This window comes from Cetorhinus maximus, chromosome 18 (assembly GCF_964194155.1).
Source record: "Cetorhinus maximus chromosome 18, sCetMax3.hap1.1, whole genome shotgun sequence".
Taxonomy (NCBI): domain Eukaryota; kingdom Metazoa; phylum Chordata; class Chondrichthyes; order Lamniformes; family Cetorhinidae; genus Cetorhinus; species Cetorhinus maximus.
Genome location: NC_135896.1, coordinates 50,632,627 through 50,648,136, shown reverse-complemented (window position 1 = coordinate 50,648,136; position 15,510 = coordinate 50,632,627). Strand labels below are relative to the sequence as shown.

Below are 15,510 nucleotides of genomic sequence, written 5' to 3'. Positions count from 1 at the left end.
CCCAAAGCACTTTACAGCCATTGAAGTACTTTTAAAGTGCAGCCACTGTTGTAAGATTGATGCTACTTTACAAAAACGCTATTTTACAAATTGTCCTCAGTTTTTCTAGTAGGAATACTAGATGCTTCTAAAGAACGATTGTTCAGATGAGTAATTCTGATGCTACATGTGAAAGCGTGCATTTGGAAGATCAGTCCACGGATATTCAACAATAATCAAATTGCTGTGTATCTCAATGCTTTGTATACAAATGTCTACTTAGATTAAAATTCCAGCAACAGACCTTTCCATTTCATAAAGAAAGGGACCCCTGGTGCGAAGGTCTAATGTACTATGGAAACATTTGACTGGCCGAGTGATAGTTCCACTATTTTACAATTTAAGGTAGCATTTGAGGCGGACAATCATTGTATTAGTAGCACACAATAACTAAAGAAAAGTGGATGGGACCCTTTGGTTGATCCCATTTATTTTATTAGACACAAAAACATCATGCCTATTCCAATCATTACCCTAAAGGGACCCAGTCAGAATGTCAGAATTTCATTAATTAACATGAGTTAATTAACATAAACTAATTTAACACCAGTTTTCTTCCCAATTAAAAAACTAGGACCAAGTGCAATTTTATAAAAGTGGGATATTATCATATTGTAGCATAGAACAGCACTTCTCTACAATTTGTACAATTCTCTTCATGCTGGTTCACAAGCAAAAACAACTGTTTTCCAATATACAGGCCACATTACGGAACAAAAGTATATGTCAGTTCAAAATTATACTGGGCAAAGAGTATCCAAATTATTGTTTGTCATTAAGTTAAAACGTCAACATGCATAAAACTATGAAAGTGAGTAGTTTTTTTATTCTATGTATTTTAGAGACTTGAACCCATCAATAGTGGTACAGTGATCTCCTCAGAGAAACTTCTAGAAAAGCAACGAGCAGCAAATGCATCCGAAGCACAGGTGAACATTAATTGAATACACCTTGTATTCAAGTCCAAACTATGGGGATAACATGGGCAGGTTCTACCACTGGTGAGGCTCGGGCAATTTTTATGTTCCAATTATTTTATATTTTACTTCCATACCTCCTTCTTGGGGCACGTCATGCAGCATAGCCCAGTTAAGTTGGTGACCGGACAATATCGAATCCTAGAAAAATAGAGTTATGTTTTTTTTATATGCTTCCCTGGGACTGGGATAGCAGACGGGGGCATAGAAATTGGGTACTATGGTAGCAACTCATGCCCATCTACCCTCCCTCATCTGCCCCATGGATATTTTACCCACTGCAGGGGAGGTGGTAGGTGGCTCACTTGCCTGTAAGCCAATTGTGTCCCTTAAATGCCAATTTTTTTTAATGACTTATGGAATGTGGGCATTGCTGGCTAGTCTAGCATTTATTGCCCATCTCTAGTTGCCCTTGAGAAGGTAGTGGTGAGCTGCCTTCTTGAACCGCTGCAGGCCATGAGGTGTAGGTACAACCACAGTGCTGCTATTAATGGCCATTTGAGGGCCTCCTCCCTCCACTGCTGCGATTCTTCCTGCGATGGTAGGAGGCCTACCCCGAGTGTCCAGGCCGCTTGGTAAAAGCTGGTGGCCAGGCCAGGGTGGATGTCACCTGTTTTACACACGCTGTGCCTATCAGAGGCTCCCCACCAAGGAATTCCCGTGAGGGGCTTGCCAGCAAGACCCTAAACTCGCCCTGTTCTGGGCTTCTGGCTTCTCTTCTTCAGGGATCTCATTAGGATCCTTGCAGTGGCCACTGCTCCCACTGCTTCAGAGACAAGAGAGCTGTCGACCGTTTGATTGGCTGGCAGCATTTGTAGCTGGGATTTCATTCGGGTGAGTTGGAAGATTCACCTAAAGCCAATTAAAGATCTGACAACTGTTAAATAACTGCAGAGTTGTCTGCCAAACATAGGCCACCTTGCACCCGAATTTAAAGACAGGCGGAATGTAAAATGCAGCCCAAAGATGTGTCGAAAGCAAGGCCAGGAGTGGAAGAGAGCAGTGTAAAAGGCGAGGCCTTGCATCTACATTACTCTGTTCCACTCCCATTCCCATCCTCACCTTTTACACTGCTCCACTCCACTCCCATCCTCACCTTTCACACTCCTCCACTCCACTCCCATCCTCACCTTTTACACTCCTCCACTCCACTCCCATCCTCACCTTTTACTCTGCCCCACACCACTCCCATCCTCACCTTTTACACTCCTCCACTCCACTCCCATCCTCACCTTTTATACTCCTCCACTCCACTCCCATCCTCACCTTTTACTCTGCCCCACTCCACTCCCATCCTCACCTTTTACACTCCTCCACTCCACTCCCATCCTCACCTTTTACACTCCTCCACTCCACTCCCATCCTCACCTTTTACACTCCTCCACTCCACTCCCATCCTCACCTTTTACACTCCTCCACTCCACTCCCATCCTCACCTTTTACTCTGCCCCACTCCACTCCCATCCTCACCTTTTACACTCCTCCACTCCACTCCCATCCTCACCTTTTACACTCCTCCACTCCACTCCCATCCTCACCTTTCACACTCCTCCACTCCACTCCCATCCTCACCTTTCACACTCCTCCACTCCACTCCCATCCTCACCTTTTACACTCCTCCACTCCACTCCCATCCTCACCTTTTACACTCCTCCACTCCACTCCCATCCTCACCTTTTACACTCCTCCACTCCACTCCCATCCTCACCTTTTACACTCCTCCACTCCACTCCCATCCTCACCTTTTACTCTGCCCCACTCCACTCCCATCCTCACCTTTTACACTCCTCCACTCCACTCCCATCCTCACCTTTTACACTCCTCCACTCCACTCCCATCCTCACCTTTCACACTCCTCCACTCCACTCCCATCCTCACCTTTCACACTCCTCCACTCCACTCCCATCCTCACCTTTTACACTCCTCCACTCCACTCCCATCCTCACCTTTTACACTCCTCCACTCCACTCCCATCCTCACCTTTTACACTCCTCCACTCCACTCCCATCCTCACCTTTTACTCTGCCCCACTCCACTCCCATCCTCACCTTTTACACTCCTCCACTCCACTCCCATCCTCACCTTTTACTCTGCCCCACTCCACTCCCATCCTCACCTTTTACACTCCTCCACTCCACTCCCATCCTCACCTTTTACACTCCTCCACTCCACTCCCATCCTCACCTTTCACACTCCTCCACTCCACTCCCATCCTCACCTTTCACACTCCTCCACTCCACTCCCATCCTCACCTTTTACACTCCTCCACTCCACTCCCATCCTCACCTTTTACACTCCTCCACTCCACTCCCATCCTCACCTTTTACACTCCTCCACTCCACTCCCATCCTCACCTTTTACTCTGCCCCACTCCACTCCCATCCTCACCTTTTACACTCCTCCACTCCACTCCCATCCTCACCTTTTACACTCCTCCACTCCACTCCCATCCTCACCTTTTACACTCCTCCACTCCACTCCCATCCTCACCATTTACACTCCTCCACTCCACTCCCATCCTCACCTTTTACACTCCTCCACTCCCATCCTCACCTTTTACACTCCTCCACTCCACTCCCATCCTCACCATTTACACTCCTCCACTCCACTCCCATCCTCACCTTTTACACTCCTCCACTCCACTCCCATCCTCACCTTTCACACTCCTCCACTCCACTCCCATCCTCACCTTTCACACTCCTCCACTCCACTCCCATCCTCACCTTTTACACTCCTCCACTCCACTCCCATCCTCACCTTTTACACTCCTCCACTCCACTCCCATCCTCACCTTTTACACTCCTCCACTCCACTCCCATCCTCACCTTTTACTCTGCCCCACTCCACTCCCATCCTCACCTTTTACACTCCTCCACTCCACTCCCATCCTCACCTTTTACACTCCTCCACTCCACTCCCATCCTCACCTTTCACACTCCTCCACTCCACTCCCATCCTCACCTTTTACACTCCTCCACTCCACTCCCATCCTCACCTTTTACTCTGCCCCACTCCACTCCCATCCTCACCTTTTACTCTGCTCCACTCCACTCCCATCCTCACCTTTTACACTCCTCCACTCCACTCCCATCCTCACCTTTTACACTCCTCCACTCCACTCCCATCCTCACCTTTTACACTCCTCCACTCCACTCCCATCCTCACCTTTCACACTCCTCCACTCCACTCCCATCCTCACCTTTTACTCTGCCCCACTCCACTCCCATCCTCACCTTTTACACTCCTCCACTCCACTCCCATCCTCACCTTTTACACTCCTCCACTCCACTCCCATCCTCACCTTTCACACTCCTCCACTCCACTCCCATCCTCACCTTTTACGCTGCTCCACTCCACTCCCATCCTCAGATCCTATGCTTCTCAGATCTGCTCCTAGTCTCACCTATCGTGCACTCAGAAGGTTTTTAATGTTTGCTAAGATAAATAGAAATTGACATTTTTTGAATGTTTAGAAACACTATAGAATATTGATCTCAGTGTGTAAATAACAATGCTCCTTAAACTAACTTGTACACAGATTGTGAAAAGATATTTCTGTAGCAGATATGATCTGAAATGGCTAACAGTTCTTGAAAGGTAACTGGGGTATCAGAGGAGCTGAACTGTAGTAAACAATGCAGCTTGATAACCAGTTGTTAAATGATTGATTGTTAACAGGTAGTTTTTAATCTTGTGGACAGCTCTTTCCGTTTGGTTATTACTCATAAGGGTTTATAAACATGCTGGTATAGCAATCAGGCTTACAGACATGCATATTATGGTCGCCAATAATTTATAAAAAGCCTTGCATTAATGTTGAGAATTGTCAACACATGTATAATCATTAACACATACACACCATCTGACAATCAATTAGAATCCAATGAAGCAAATTATGCTGCACTTCATGAAGTGGATTAATTCCTTTGCAGTTTCTTCTATTGATTGGATTACATAATTGACTTTTTCCTTTGTATATTTTGTTTGTTTCCCCATCTTTTGTATTTCCTTCTTTGTGTTCGTGTGCCTTGATTTTCAGCAATTTTGTAATTCCTTTAGGACAACGGTAACTTGATTAGTATTTATCATTGTGCCCTGCCACTAAGGTTGGTGGTTTCGGAATGTTTTTCATGTTGTGTAGAAAGATTTGCTGCTCTGCTCTGTAAGATTATAGAGAATACCAAAGAACCGCAAAGCTGCTACTGTTTTCAAGAGGGTTTTGTCAGATGTACATATAAGTAACAATGCCATTTTGTCAGTAGAACTGCAGGAAAGAAGGTCAATTTGGAGATAGAGTTCTTTGTAGTTTCATCAGTGTGCTGGATGTTATTTTATCCAATCCATTCCCTGTTGAAAGGCAATAATATTTCCCTGTGCTGTTTTTAAAATAATGAACCAGACAGCTTCTGTGGAGAGAGAAACAGAGCTAACGTTTCATGTCGATGAACTTTCAAGAAAGGTCAGGAAAGAAAGACCTACATTTATGCTTTAATATGACGTTCCAAAGTAATTTACAGCCAATTTTGAAGTGTAGTCACAGTTGTGGGTGGTGAAGAAGTAGAACTGGGTGTCTCAACGTACATGTGAAAACTAACTCAATGCTTGCAGATCATGTCATCGAGGGGCTGTTATAATTTTAATCTTTCAAAAGATATTTGAAAGTTATCACTATTTAACCAATCAATTAAGACCGACAGCAACAAATATGGTGACTGTTGAGTTTAATCAGAGTTTAAGACGAGCTATAACTCACTAGTTATAAAGAAAAAAATGACCATGACAAGTAGCAAGTCCTTCCTTCCTTCCATCCTCCATCGTTCCTTCCTTTCCCTCCCTCCCTCCTTTCTTTCTTCTTGATGCCTCATGTTTTCACAACTTCTCAAACTACCCATGGATTGACCATTAGGAGTTTCTCTCCACCACCTGAGGTCTTCAAAAATCTCTTATTTATACTCTATTTCACAGGTGGACCTTGATGGATTATTGACAAGGCTTTTTCACCATATAAAGATGTTTTTCTTTTACTAAATCTATAAAATGTGAAGTTCTTTGTCTAAATCTTGGGTCAGGAAACCTGCCTTTAATGTCATTCACCTGCAGTTAGCTCCTTGAGCTTTTGCACATACCTTCTGTCCTTGATCAATCAGACTTAAGTCACACATCATCCTTCCCTATCTCACCCTGGGCTGTTCTGCCTGATCAGTTGCATTCTTCAAGAAGCATTCCATCTCCAGCCTTCAAAGCTAAGTTTCATTAATTTGTATCAGTCCTATCACCATTTATTTATGGTCAGAGCTGTTCACAAGACCTGTTAACAAGCTGTTCATAATGGCCATTCAGTTCAGCTGTTGTTATTCCTCATTAAACTGTTGAACCATGGAGTTGTTCACTTAAGTAACTTCTATTCTACTTCCGCACACTAATGAACTTGCGTTCCAGCAAAGTCCTCATTAAGCAGGGTTGAATGAAAAGCCCAACACAGTTTTGTAATATGATTGCTTGTTTTAAGTATCTACCAGTTGCTCTGCCACAAGTGTTGAGGTCTTGTCTGAGCATGGGTCCTTTCTGAGCTAGCTACAACCTAAGAATAATCATCCCAGTGATTTATTTCTGGAGAAACAGAACCTTATGCAGTCCACAGGAAAATGAAACTTACAAGATTAATCTATTCCTTTACCTATTTCAAGCTGAAATATATATCTATAGCATATGGTCTGTGTGCTCAGCCTGAAGGCAGCTCATTAGCTCATTGCCTGCTGATGCTTCATCCTGAGCTGTTTTTTTGCAGTTTTATTTTTGTCAGATGTGGTTTGCTGTTGCCTTCCATTCTCAGGGCCAGGACAAGGAGGCAGGTCACAAGTCTACCTCAGCAGGAAAGGGAATTCCATATTTCTAATTTCTGACAGAGTAGCATACTGTTGAGATATAGGAGGGGGCCAAGGATAGATCCTTGGAGGGCACCAGAAATAATGGTATTGGAAGGGGAAGAGAAGCCATTGCAAATGATTCTCTAGCTATGACTAGACAGAACAGAATAGGACCAAGCCAGTGCAGACTGTGGCAAAGAAAAACTTTTTAAATGGATTCAGGGCAATGATTGATCAGGTTACCCATCATGCTTTGCAATAAAGCGACCTGGACTGAAAAAGCAATTTTTGCGCAGATTTTCTAAAAGAAACCTCACCAAGCTGAGAGACAAAACAAATACCATTAAGGAAAACAGCAGAGATTACAGGCTAGCCAGAGATCAATGTTTTAGTTTTGATGACCAGCTCTTGAATTGAGATAAGATGTTCCAGCAGAATATAAACAGCTTTTCCTGGAAAATTGACTATGATGGACTTCACATAATGGAAAATTACTGGAGAAAGCAGATGAAAGACGGACAGCTTTCTGAAGTGATTCAAATCATGGGTTAAACAAAGACTGCGGAACATAATTGGGTATTGTGCTTTTATAAGAAGCTTCATGGGACAGCATGGCTTGTTAATATAATAAACTAATCCCATCCCCTGAAAAAAGGTATAAAAGATTGAACACATTGGAGACCTGAAATGCAGTCAAAGTGGAAGAAACCCCACTAATTGTCGAAAGGAGATCTCAGAGAGAGAGAGAGCCCGACTGACCGTTAGGAGAAGAATCTATGACCACAGGAGCCGGCCACTCCTGGAGATTGAGTGACCACAGCTGATAGCATATTTGAGCTGAATATAGGTGAAGTGTTTACTTGCTGGAAATAAAATAACATATTTGACCATTCTGATGCTAGATATCAGTGAAGAGTTGAACTGCTGGGAGTAAAGTAACAAAGCAGCTGCTGCTTTTTTATTATTATTTTCTTTTCTGTTCTTTTCTCAACCTGTTACATCTGCAATAATTTCCTGTAACCATGTTAATTGGATATAGGAGTTTCTATCTTATATAAATCACTTGACTAGACACACCCAGATGCCTAACAATAGAAGGTTGGAGGAGGATGATGTGATCAACTATGTTAAAGTGTGGGGGCAGGTCGAGAAGGACAAGGAAGGATAGATTTCTTTGGCACAAGCACATAGGATGTCATTTGCAATTTTGATGAGAGCTGTTTTAGTACTATGGTGAGGATGCAGGTGTTCAAACAGTTCCAGGAGAGATTAGTGTGGATTTGGGAGGCAGCAACATATTCAAGAACTTTGGGGAGGAAAGGGTGGTTGGAGATGAGGCTGTATTTTTCAAGGCCACTGGGATCAGGGGTTGGTTATTGAGGAGAGGGGTGATGACGGCAGATTTAAAGGAGAGAGAGACATGACCTAAAGAGAGAGAATCGTTAGCAATATCAGCTAACATGACCAGGAGGGAAGGTTGGTTGGTCAGCAGTTTGATGGGAATAGGATCGAGGGAGCAGAAGGTGAGTCTCATGGGCAAGTTGAGCTTGGAGAATGCACGAGGAGAGAAACTAGAGAAAGATGCAAGTCCAGGGCTAGGACAGGAGAAAACTTTAAAGGAGGTTCAGCTGGGTGTGGGCTAGTGGAAGGGTGGGAAGATGCAGTGGTAGCGGATTGGGTGTCAATCTTACTGACAAAAAATAGTAGAGAAAAGAAGCCAGGGGTTATCTTTGCATTTCAGCATAATCCTGAAATAGTGGGCAGTTTTATCAGATGTGAGCAGGACCCAGTAGTGTTTAATGTGGCACAATCAGATCTGGCAGTGAATGGCTAAACAAGTTGACAGCCACATTCTTTCAAGTCTGCATACCTTGGACTTAAAGGAGCAGAGATGTGGACCATACCTGGGGGCATGGCCCGGAAGAGAGAGAGCAATGATTTCAATGGGGATCAGGGTATCAAAATTGGAGGTGAGTGTGTGGTTGAATCAGTAGCTGCAGAAATGGTGTGGCTAACAGAAGGCCAAAGGTTAGACAGTTGGGATTTTGGAGGTGAGTTGGATTTTTGAAAGTTAATGAAGTAAATTATGAATATATAGTGAAGTAAATGTAAATAAACAAATGTTGTGTTATTGTTGCAAATATAATAGGGCAGCACTATACAATAAAAGAGAGAAAAAAACCCTGTGAGGACCTGAATAATATTAAATCCCATGACTATAGTGAAGCCAGAACAAACAAGGCACACAGTTAACAAACCTCTCTTCCAAATATAGAGTTCCATGCATAAGAGAAGCCAAAAGGTGAACTTGCCCTGGTAAGCACACTGCCACTGTTCAGTCACAAGTGCTTTTCACAAAGAGTGTTAAAACAGGTAGCTACAGGCCCATTGGGCTGAATTTTACCGACTCCCAGGAGGTGGGGGTCATGGGGGGTTGGAGTGGGGGTAAAATCAGAAACTCCAACGGGCTAACTTGTGGACTTTTGTGGATGGCTAAATTAAGATGGACCAAATGACTTGACTTGTCTTTAATTATTGTAATTTTTTTGAACAGTGTGTCAACATTTCCAACACTTCAATTTTTACAATCATGAGGAGTAACAGTTATGTGGATCATAATATGAATAGAAAACCATTTTAGCCTAATATGTTTTATCACAGTGCTCAGAGAGACTAACACTATCTTAAGAAATGATTAAACATAATCTCCTGTTTCAGTTCTCTGGAATACATTTTGACTGCATTATCACAATCTCCACTTCTCATCAAAGGCACAAGAAATACAAGCAGAAATTGGAAAGCAATTTTCCAGGAGACGGCAGCAAATCCAGAAGGTACAATATGTGAAGAAACAAAGACAGCAAGAGGTCAGTTTTATTAACTGTCAAGTGGCTGGTGTGACTGGTTTTGTAATTAAGTATCCACAATGCAGTAGTTGGAAATCAAGATGGTTGGTCAATTCTCTCAACTGCATGGAGTCAGTCTCTTGGGCGCACCACAAAAGTATAGTGTTGTAAATTAATCTTCTTTATCAGCTATCCCAAATTTAAGTAAAAGCTAGTGCATACCTAGTAATGCTACTCATAGTACGTTATGAGAATACATTGTTTAAGCTATGTAAATATATATAATAGATTTTATACATTTTTTTTTATGAAAGTAAAGAAACAGAGGAAGGATGGTAGGGAGCACCTACCTGGCTGCAGATATTAGGTCATTGTATGAGTGCTGGCGTGTAGGAGATAGACCAGATTGGGTGAGAAGTTTGATGATAGTGGCAGAGTGAATTTAGATGGGATAAGAGATATGAGCAGCTCTATATGGATTAAGGGATAACAACAGGTGGTGAATGAGAATTGTGGGCAGACTATATTGAGCAAGTTAAAAGCACGGCTAGATCTAGTAAATGAAAGACCAACATGTGCTACATTGACAGGAGGAAAATTGGTGCCAGTGAGAGGGAGGAAAGGGGATAGTTGAGCGAGGTTTTTTATATTAGACCTTGGGCTTATAGGAGGTTGGAATGTAGGAACAAAAAGTTTAAAACATTGCAGTTGGAGTAAAAAGACAGAGGGAAGGAAAGATCAGTGAGAGGCAATTTCAAAGGCACGGAGAGAAGGAAAATCACAGAGAAAAAGAAATGGGATTTTGGAAAGGGTGGGAGAAATCTGAGACCTGGAGAAGATGGGGATCACAAAGTCACAGAGAGGGCAGGCAGCTGGATCTGAGATACAGAGAAGGTGGCTGAGACCAGCTGATACAGCACAGTCCAGGGCTGGAATCTTCTGTTCTGGAGCCTACGTTTGGTGGGGGGAGCGGAAGTGAGAGTGATTTCCACTGGGAGGGAGGGGGGTGGAGTGGGGATGGGTGGGAGTGCTGGCCATGCGCGATCTTGCACCGTTCAGCTAATTACCTAGGTGAGGAGCTCACCGATTCTCACGGTGGGGTTGGACAGGAAGTCGCCTTGCCCGCCGTTACCGCATGGGGTCGAAGGTCTGGGCACCATATTTATGGGGTACCCGGACAGGCATTCACTCACTGCAATCCAGGAGCTCCAGGTTCCCCACATCGGGCAGTGTGTCCCAGAGCAGTGGCCCCACGGTTCAGCGAAGCCTCCCTGCAGATTCTCTTCCAGGCTGTTGAGGAAAGGCGGGAGGCGCTGTTTCCCAGGGTAACAGCAGGAGGCCCTCCCATCTGACCTGGGCATAGGTCGCAGCAGAGATTAGCACCCATGGGACCCACAGGAGAAGTGCTCTGGAGTGCAGGAAAAGGATAGTGAGCTGCTGCGCTCTGCCAGGGTAAGTGGCACTGTCTACACACTGCAAACTGACACTCATAAGGGCATCAGGCAGTGTTAGTGAGCGAGTGCACAGGGATGTCAGGCAGGAGTTTGGGTTGTAGGACTCAGCAGCAGATGTGCATCTAATGTGTGGCAGCCACTTCATGCTTTCAATATCCTATCAGTTGCAGGGCAACCTGCTTGTTAATCACTTATTGGGTCCGTGCAGGAAAGAAGTTTACCTTGGCTGGGGTATCCACAATGACAGATCACAGTCTCGCAATAATACTAAGGCCATCTAGGACTGAGACTTCTAGGAATCTCTGTGATTGGAGGGTTTGGAGTGGTTGCTGCTCAATAACCCACAGCACAGATGAGACATTCTCAGTGAGAGGACTTCAAAGTAACCTCAACCTCTCGGCATGATAAAGATGTCAAGCGATATGGGGTTACTATGGGTGAATGGTGATTGGGGAGGGCAGAAACATGAACTTCTCTGATCAGTCTGCATGGAGGTGCAATCGCGAGGGTTCAAATGCTGTTCTCTTGCTGCTCCTCCCTGTGGACCCATATATCTGGTTCTGCCTGAAAGAGCTCTCTGCAAGGTCTGCCCCCTTTAGCAGCAGGTATGAAGGTGACATGAGTGCATCCCTGCTCAGGTAAGATGTCATGTTGTTTCCAAAGTGCCATGCATACGGACTTTGTGAGGGCATGGAAAAAAATCTCATTTCTACAGGTGCACATGGTCATGGGAGAACAGAGTGCTGTGCAGGCTCTAAGGCCAGGGCTCTGTATCACAGGGCAGACATTAAGTAGTGCAATTTAATTCAGTTACCATAAATCAAGGTACATTAGAGCAAAGTATAATGTCTGTTACCAAAACGTAGCTGGGGCCTGCCAGTCAGCAGAGGATAGAAAACCAAATAGTGAATGAAATGTCTTAGCAGCTGACTCTGCCTGGAATCTGGCAGCTATCAGATTTTCATGGCCTGTCTGCTGCAATGTGCCTCCACGACATCCTGGCCCTCATCATCACCATCTCCCTCTTTCACATCTCCCTCAGCCAAGATACCCCCCACCCGCCTTTGTAGCACAAGGTTGTGCAGGGCATAGCAGACAACGATGATCCAGGACACTCTCTATGGGGAGTATTGGAGAGCCTCGACCGAGCGGTCCAAACATCAGAACCTCATCTTTAGGAGGAGTAGCGCTGCTCAGTCATGGATCAGGTGGCGGCATATGCAGCAATGTAGCTCTCCTCAGCAGCACTCTGCAGACAGTGAACTGGTGTCATCATCCAGGTCTTCTGGGGATATCCCTTGTCCCCAAGGAGCCAGTCCTGCAATTGCCGAGGTCCTTCAAAAATGTGTGGCTCCTGGAAGTGGTACAGAATGTAGGCATTCTGAGAGTTCCCTGGGAACTGAGCACAAACATGCAGGATTTGTCTTCTGTGATCACATTTCAGTTGCACATTCAAAGAGTGGAAACCTTTCCTATTGATGAACATGATTAGCTGATGCCAGGGAGCTCTCAAGGCTACATGTGTGCAGTCAATAGCCCCTTGCACTCGCATGAGCCCTGTGATTGCTGCAAAACCCAATGCTCTTGCAGCCTGGCTTTTAGGATCCATGCAGAATTGGACAAATTGGTGCGCTCTCCTGATCAAGGCATCTACCACCTCCTGGTTGCAGTTGTGTATCACTGACTTGGAGATACTGCACAGGTCCCCAGTGGAGCCCTGGAAGGAGCCACTGGCAAAAAAGTTTAGGGATGCAGTGACCTTTAATGCCACTGGCACGGGATTGCCTCCAAGTCCTTGCGGCTGCATGTCCTCATGGAGAAGCTGGCAGATGTGAGCAACCACATTCTGGGATATTCTAAGGCAGCTCTGGCATTGCCTTTTGCTCATCTGTAGACAGCTGCACCACCTGCGATACACCCAAGGTCAGGTCAATGCTCGGTGTTGCACTGGCCCCTGGTCACCAGCCTCCTAACCCTCTTGAGGCCCCGCTGCCTCTTGCTGCTCAGGCTGTTGTTCCCCCTGGCCCTGTGCCAACCTGCACCAGTTCCCCTCCCCTCCTCATCTGGACATGAGCCAATAGAAAGGTAGCGTTGCCTGGAGCCTGCATGACCTAGGCCTCAATGGATCTGTGAATGAATGAGCAATATACCTCATGAGCACATTTTTTTTGTAGATTAGCCGCTATCTCTGAGCCACCATGCCAGTGCTAAGCTCTGTGCCCGGCATGTAACTAGAGATGGCCAACCCCACCCTTTCCTGGTGAAGGACATCCTGGAGGACCACAGATGAGTGTTGCTTCTGTTCGTACATGGCTGTGCATGGAGACATTGTGCATTGACTGGGATGATGACAATCATGTGCAAGAACCCTCCCTCAGACACTACTCAGCTTGCCTCCATTACCCTCGAGACTCTGTAGCCTTAGTATCATAGAAAGACACATGTGCCCTTGTCAGCCATGACCATTTACCAGGGAGGATGGAGGTTTTGAGTCGGAAGTTTGCTATTCCTCTTACAGGTATCCACCTTCTTCCTTCCCTCCAAGCCTGACAGCATGGGAGGGAAAATCGCACAGAATGTACAGCAGCTCCAGACCTTGATGGGTTCTCGCTGGAATTCGACCCATTAGTCATGGGGCAATGCTGCTTTATTGGGTATTGGAACCTTGAGTTGGGAACTCAGCTGAGCCTGGTTCCCCCTAGTGTGGGCTAATAATTAATAGTGTGTCCCTTCATTCGGCCCAAACACAAGGTATCAGCTCTCCCACCCTTTCTGAGACCCCTCCCATATTGAATGCTTGAGAGGTTTTACGAACTGTGCAACAACATTGAGAGCTTCAGCCTGTGTGCGCGTGAGGTTTGCAAGTGCATCGAGCACCTTTTACCCTCCCACTGTTACCCACCAAAGGCCCCCCGATCCTTTTCCATAATCACCACCATGTTGTTTCTCTCCCAACTGTAACCACTCAGCTTCCCTTCCCCTCCCTCCCCGTTACCTGGACCCAATTATCACTTATGTTGACATTCTCGTTTTCCCTTGTTCCCTTCACTGTCGATGTGCCTATGCCCCTGACCCTGAACTGTCACATTCCCGAGGCCAGCTGTACTCTGCCTTTCCACGACCTCCCCATGATTCTAGCACTTCCACCCTACCTGATCCAACTCCCTCATCTGACTATGACTGTACCCTCTGAGTCCCAGTACCCGCCTTCAAACCCCTAGGGCCAAATTCAAGAGCTCATGGACCACGCCCTTTGGACACATCTCCCCATGATGCTCTTTGCCTGGATAGGCCTTCCACTGCCCTACAGCGGGACCAGGACATTCATGACATGCTTACCCTCCTGAACAAACGCCAGACAGTCTGGCTTCCTTCTCAGGACAGCTTCCCACCTTTCCCCACTGGTCCTCCCTCCTGCTCCAACCTTACCCGCTGGCCCTGCTTCCTGTGTCCAGTCACGTGCAGCTTGCCAGACTGGCACCCGATCTCAAAAAGGGGGCTGACATTTCTGAGAGGTCCCCAAAGAGGACAAAGCAGTGGCTGCTCACTTCAAAGTCCTGGAAGACGTCAACTTCGCCAGGTGCACACCACTTACATGCAGCTCGAGAAGTGAACATACTAATTTCTGACTGGCAGGGAACTTAATTTGGAAGGAGAACTTAATTCCCGAGAGGTGGCTTTTAATGAGCATGCATGACATGCAAATGCATGCAAAAGGGCTTCCCGACATTGGTCGTCGGGAAGCTCGACCCACCTTTAAAGCCCCAAGAACTTAATTACAAAAGCTCAGCCTGCCGTCAGGAAACTGATTTTTGGCCTCCTGCCAAATTTAGTTCCCCTGCCCGCCACTGCTGGTGAACCCGGAAGCTTCCGTCCCAGATATCAAACCAAATTTGTATGGCTTGTACTGCACCACTTAGTAAATTTATGGCTTGACGCATTTGAGCAGCCCTGGAAGTATTGTTTACTGTAATATCTGATGTTTTAATTTAAATTTTTAAAAATCTTATAACTCTGTTGAAATTAGCTTCCTTAAGCTATGTCTTGTTCTTTAACTAAAAGAGTGCCTCAATGGTTGTAGCATGCCATAGTTTTGCTGCTAGGAGGATGGTACAGTCTAAAAGAAGATCTTGGAATGTGAGGGAAATCATGCCTTCTGCTCTAGCAATACATGACAATATTTCCCTGATATTTCAAGTTTTTCATGCAATCTCAGTCACCTGTGGCTTTTGCCAAATGCTATACTAATTGACAGGTAGGCTTTCCTAACATGAATGTTAAGAATTGCCGGATTGTGGAATCATTCCTCGCATTACCCTATAGTGGA

General features: G+C 45.5%; 1 protein-coding gene across 1 annotated transcript in view; it reads left to right on the top strand.

Annotated features, from left to right (window-relative positions):
- The window catches only part of LOC144693164 (factor associated with metabolism and energy-like), a 52,286-nt gene that overhangs the window by 11,319 nt on the left and 25,457 nt on the right, over positions 1–15,510 (top strand). Inside the window, exons 3-4 of the mRNA XM_078562697.1 lie at positions 882–968; positions 9,655–9,750. Of these exons, the coding sequence (XP_078418823.1) occupies positions 882–968; positions 9,655–9,750 (183 nt within the window). The remainder of the gene's footprint in view (positions 1–881; positions 969–9,654; positions 9,751–15,510) is intronic.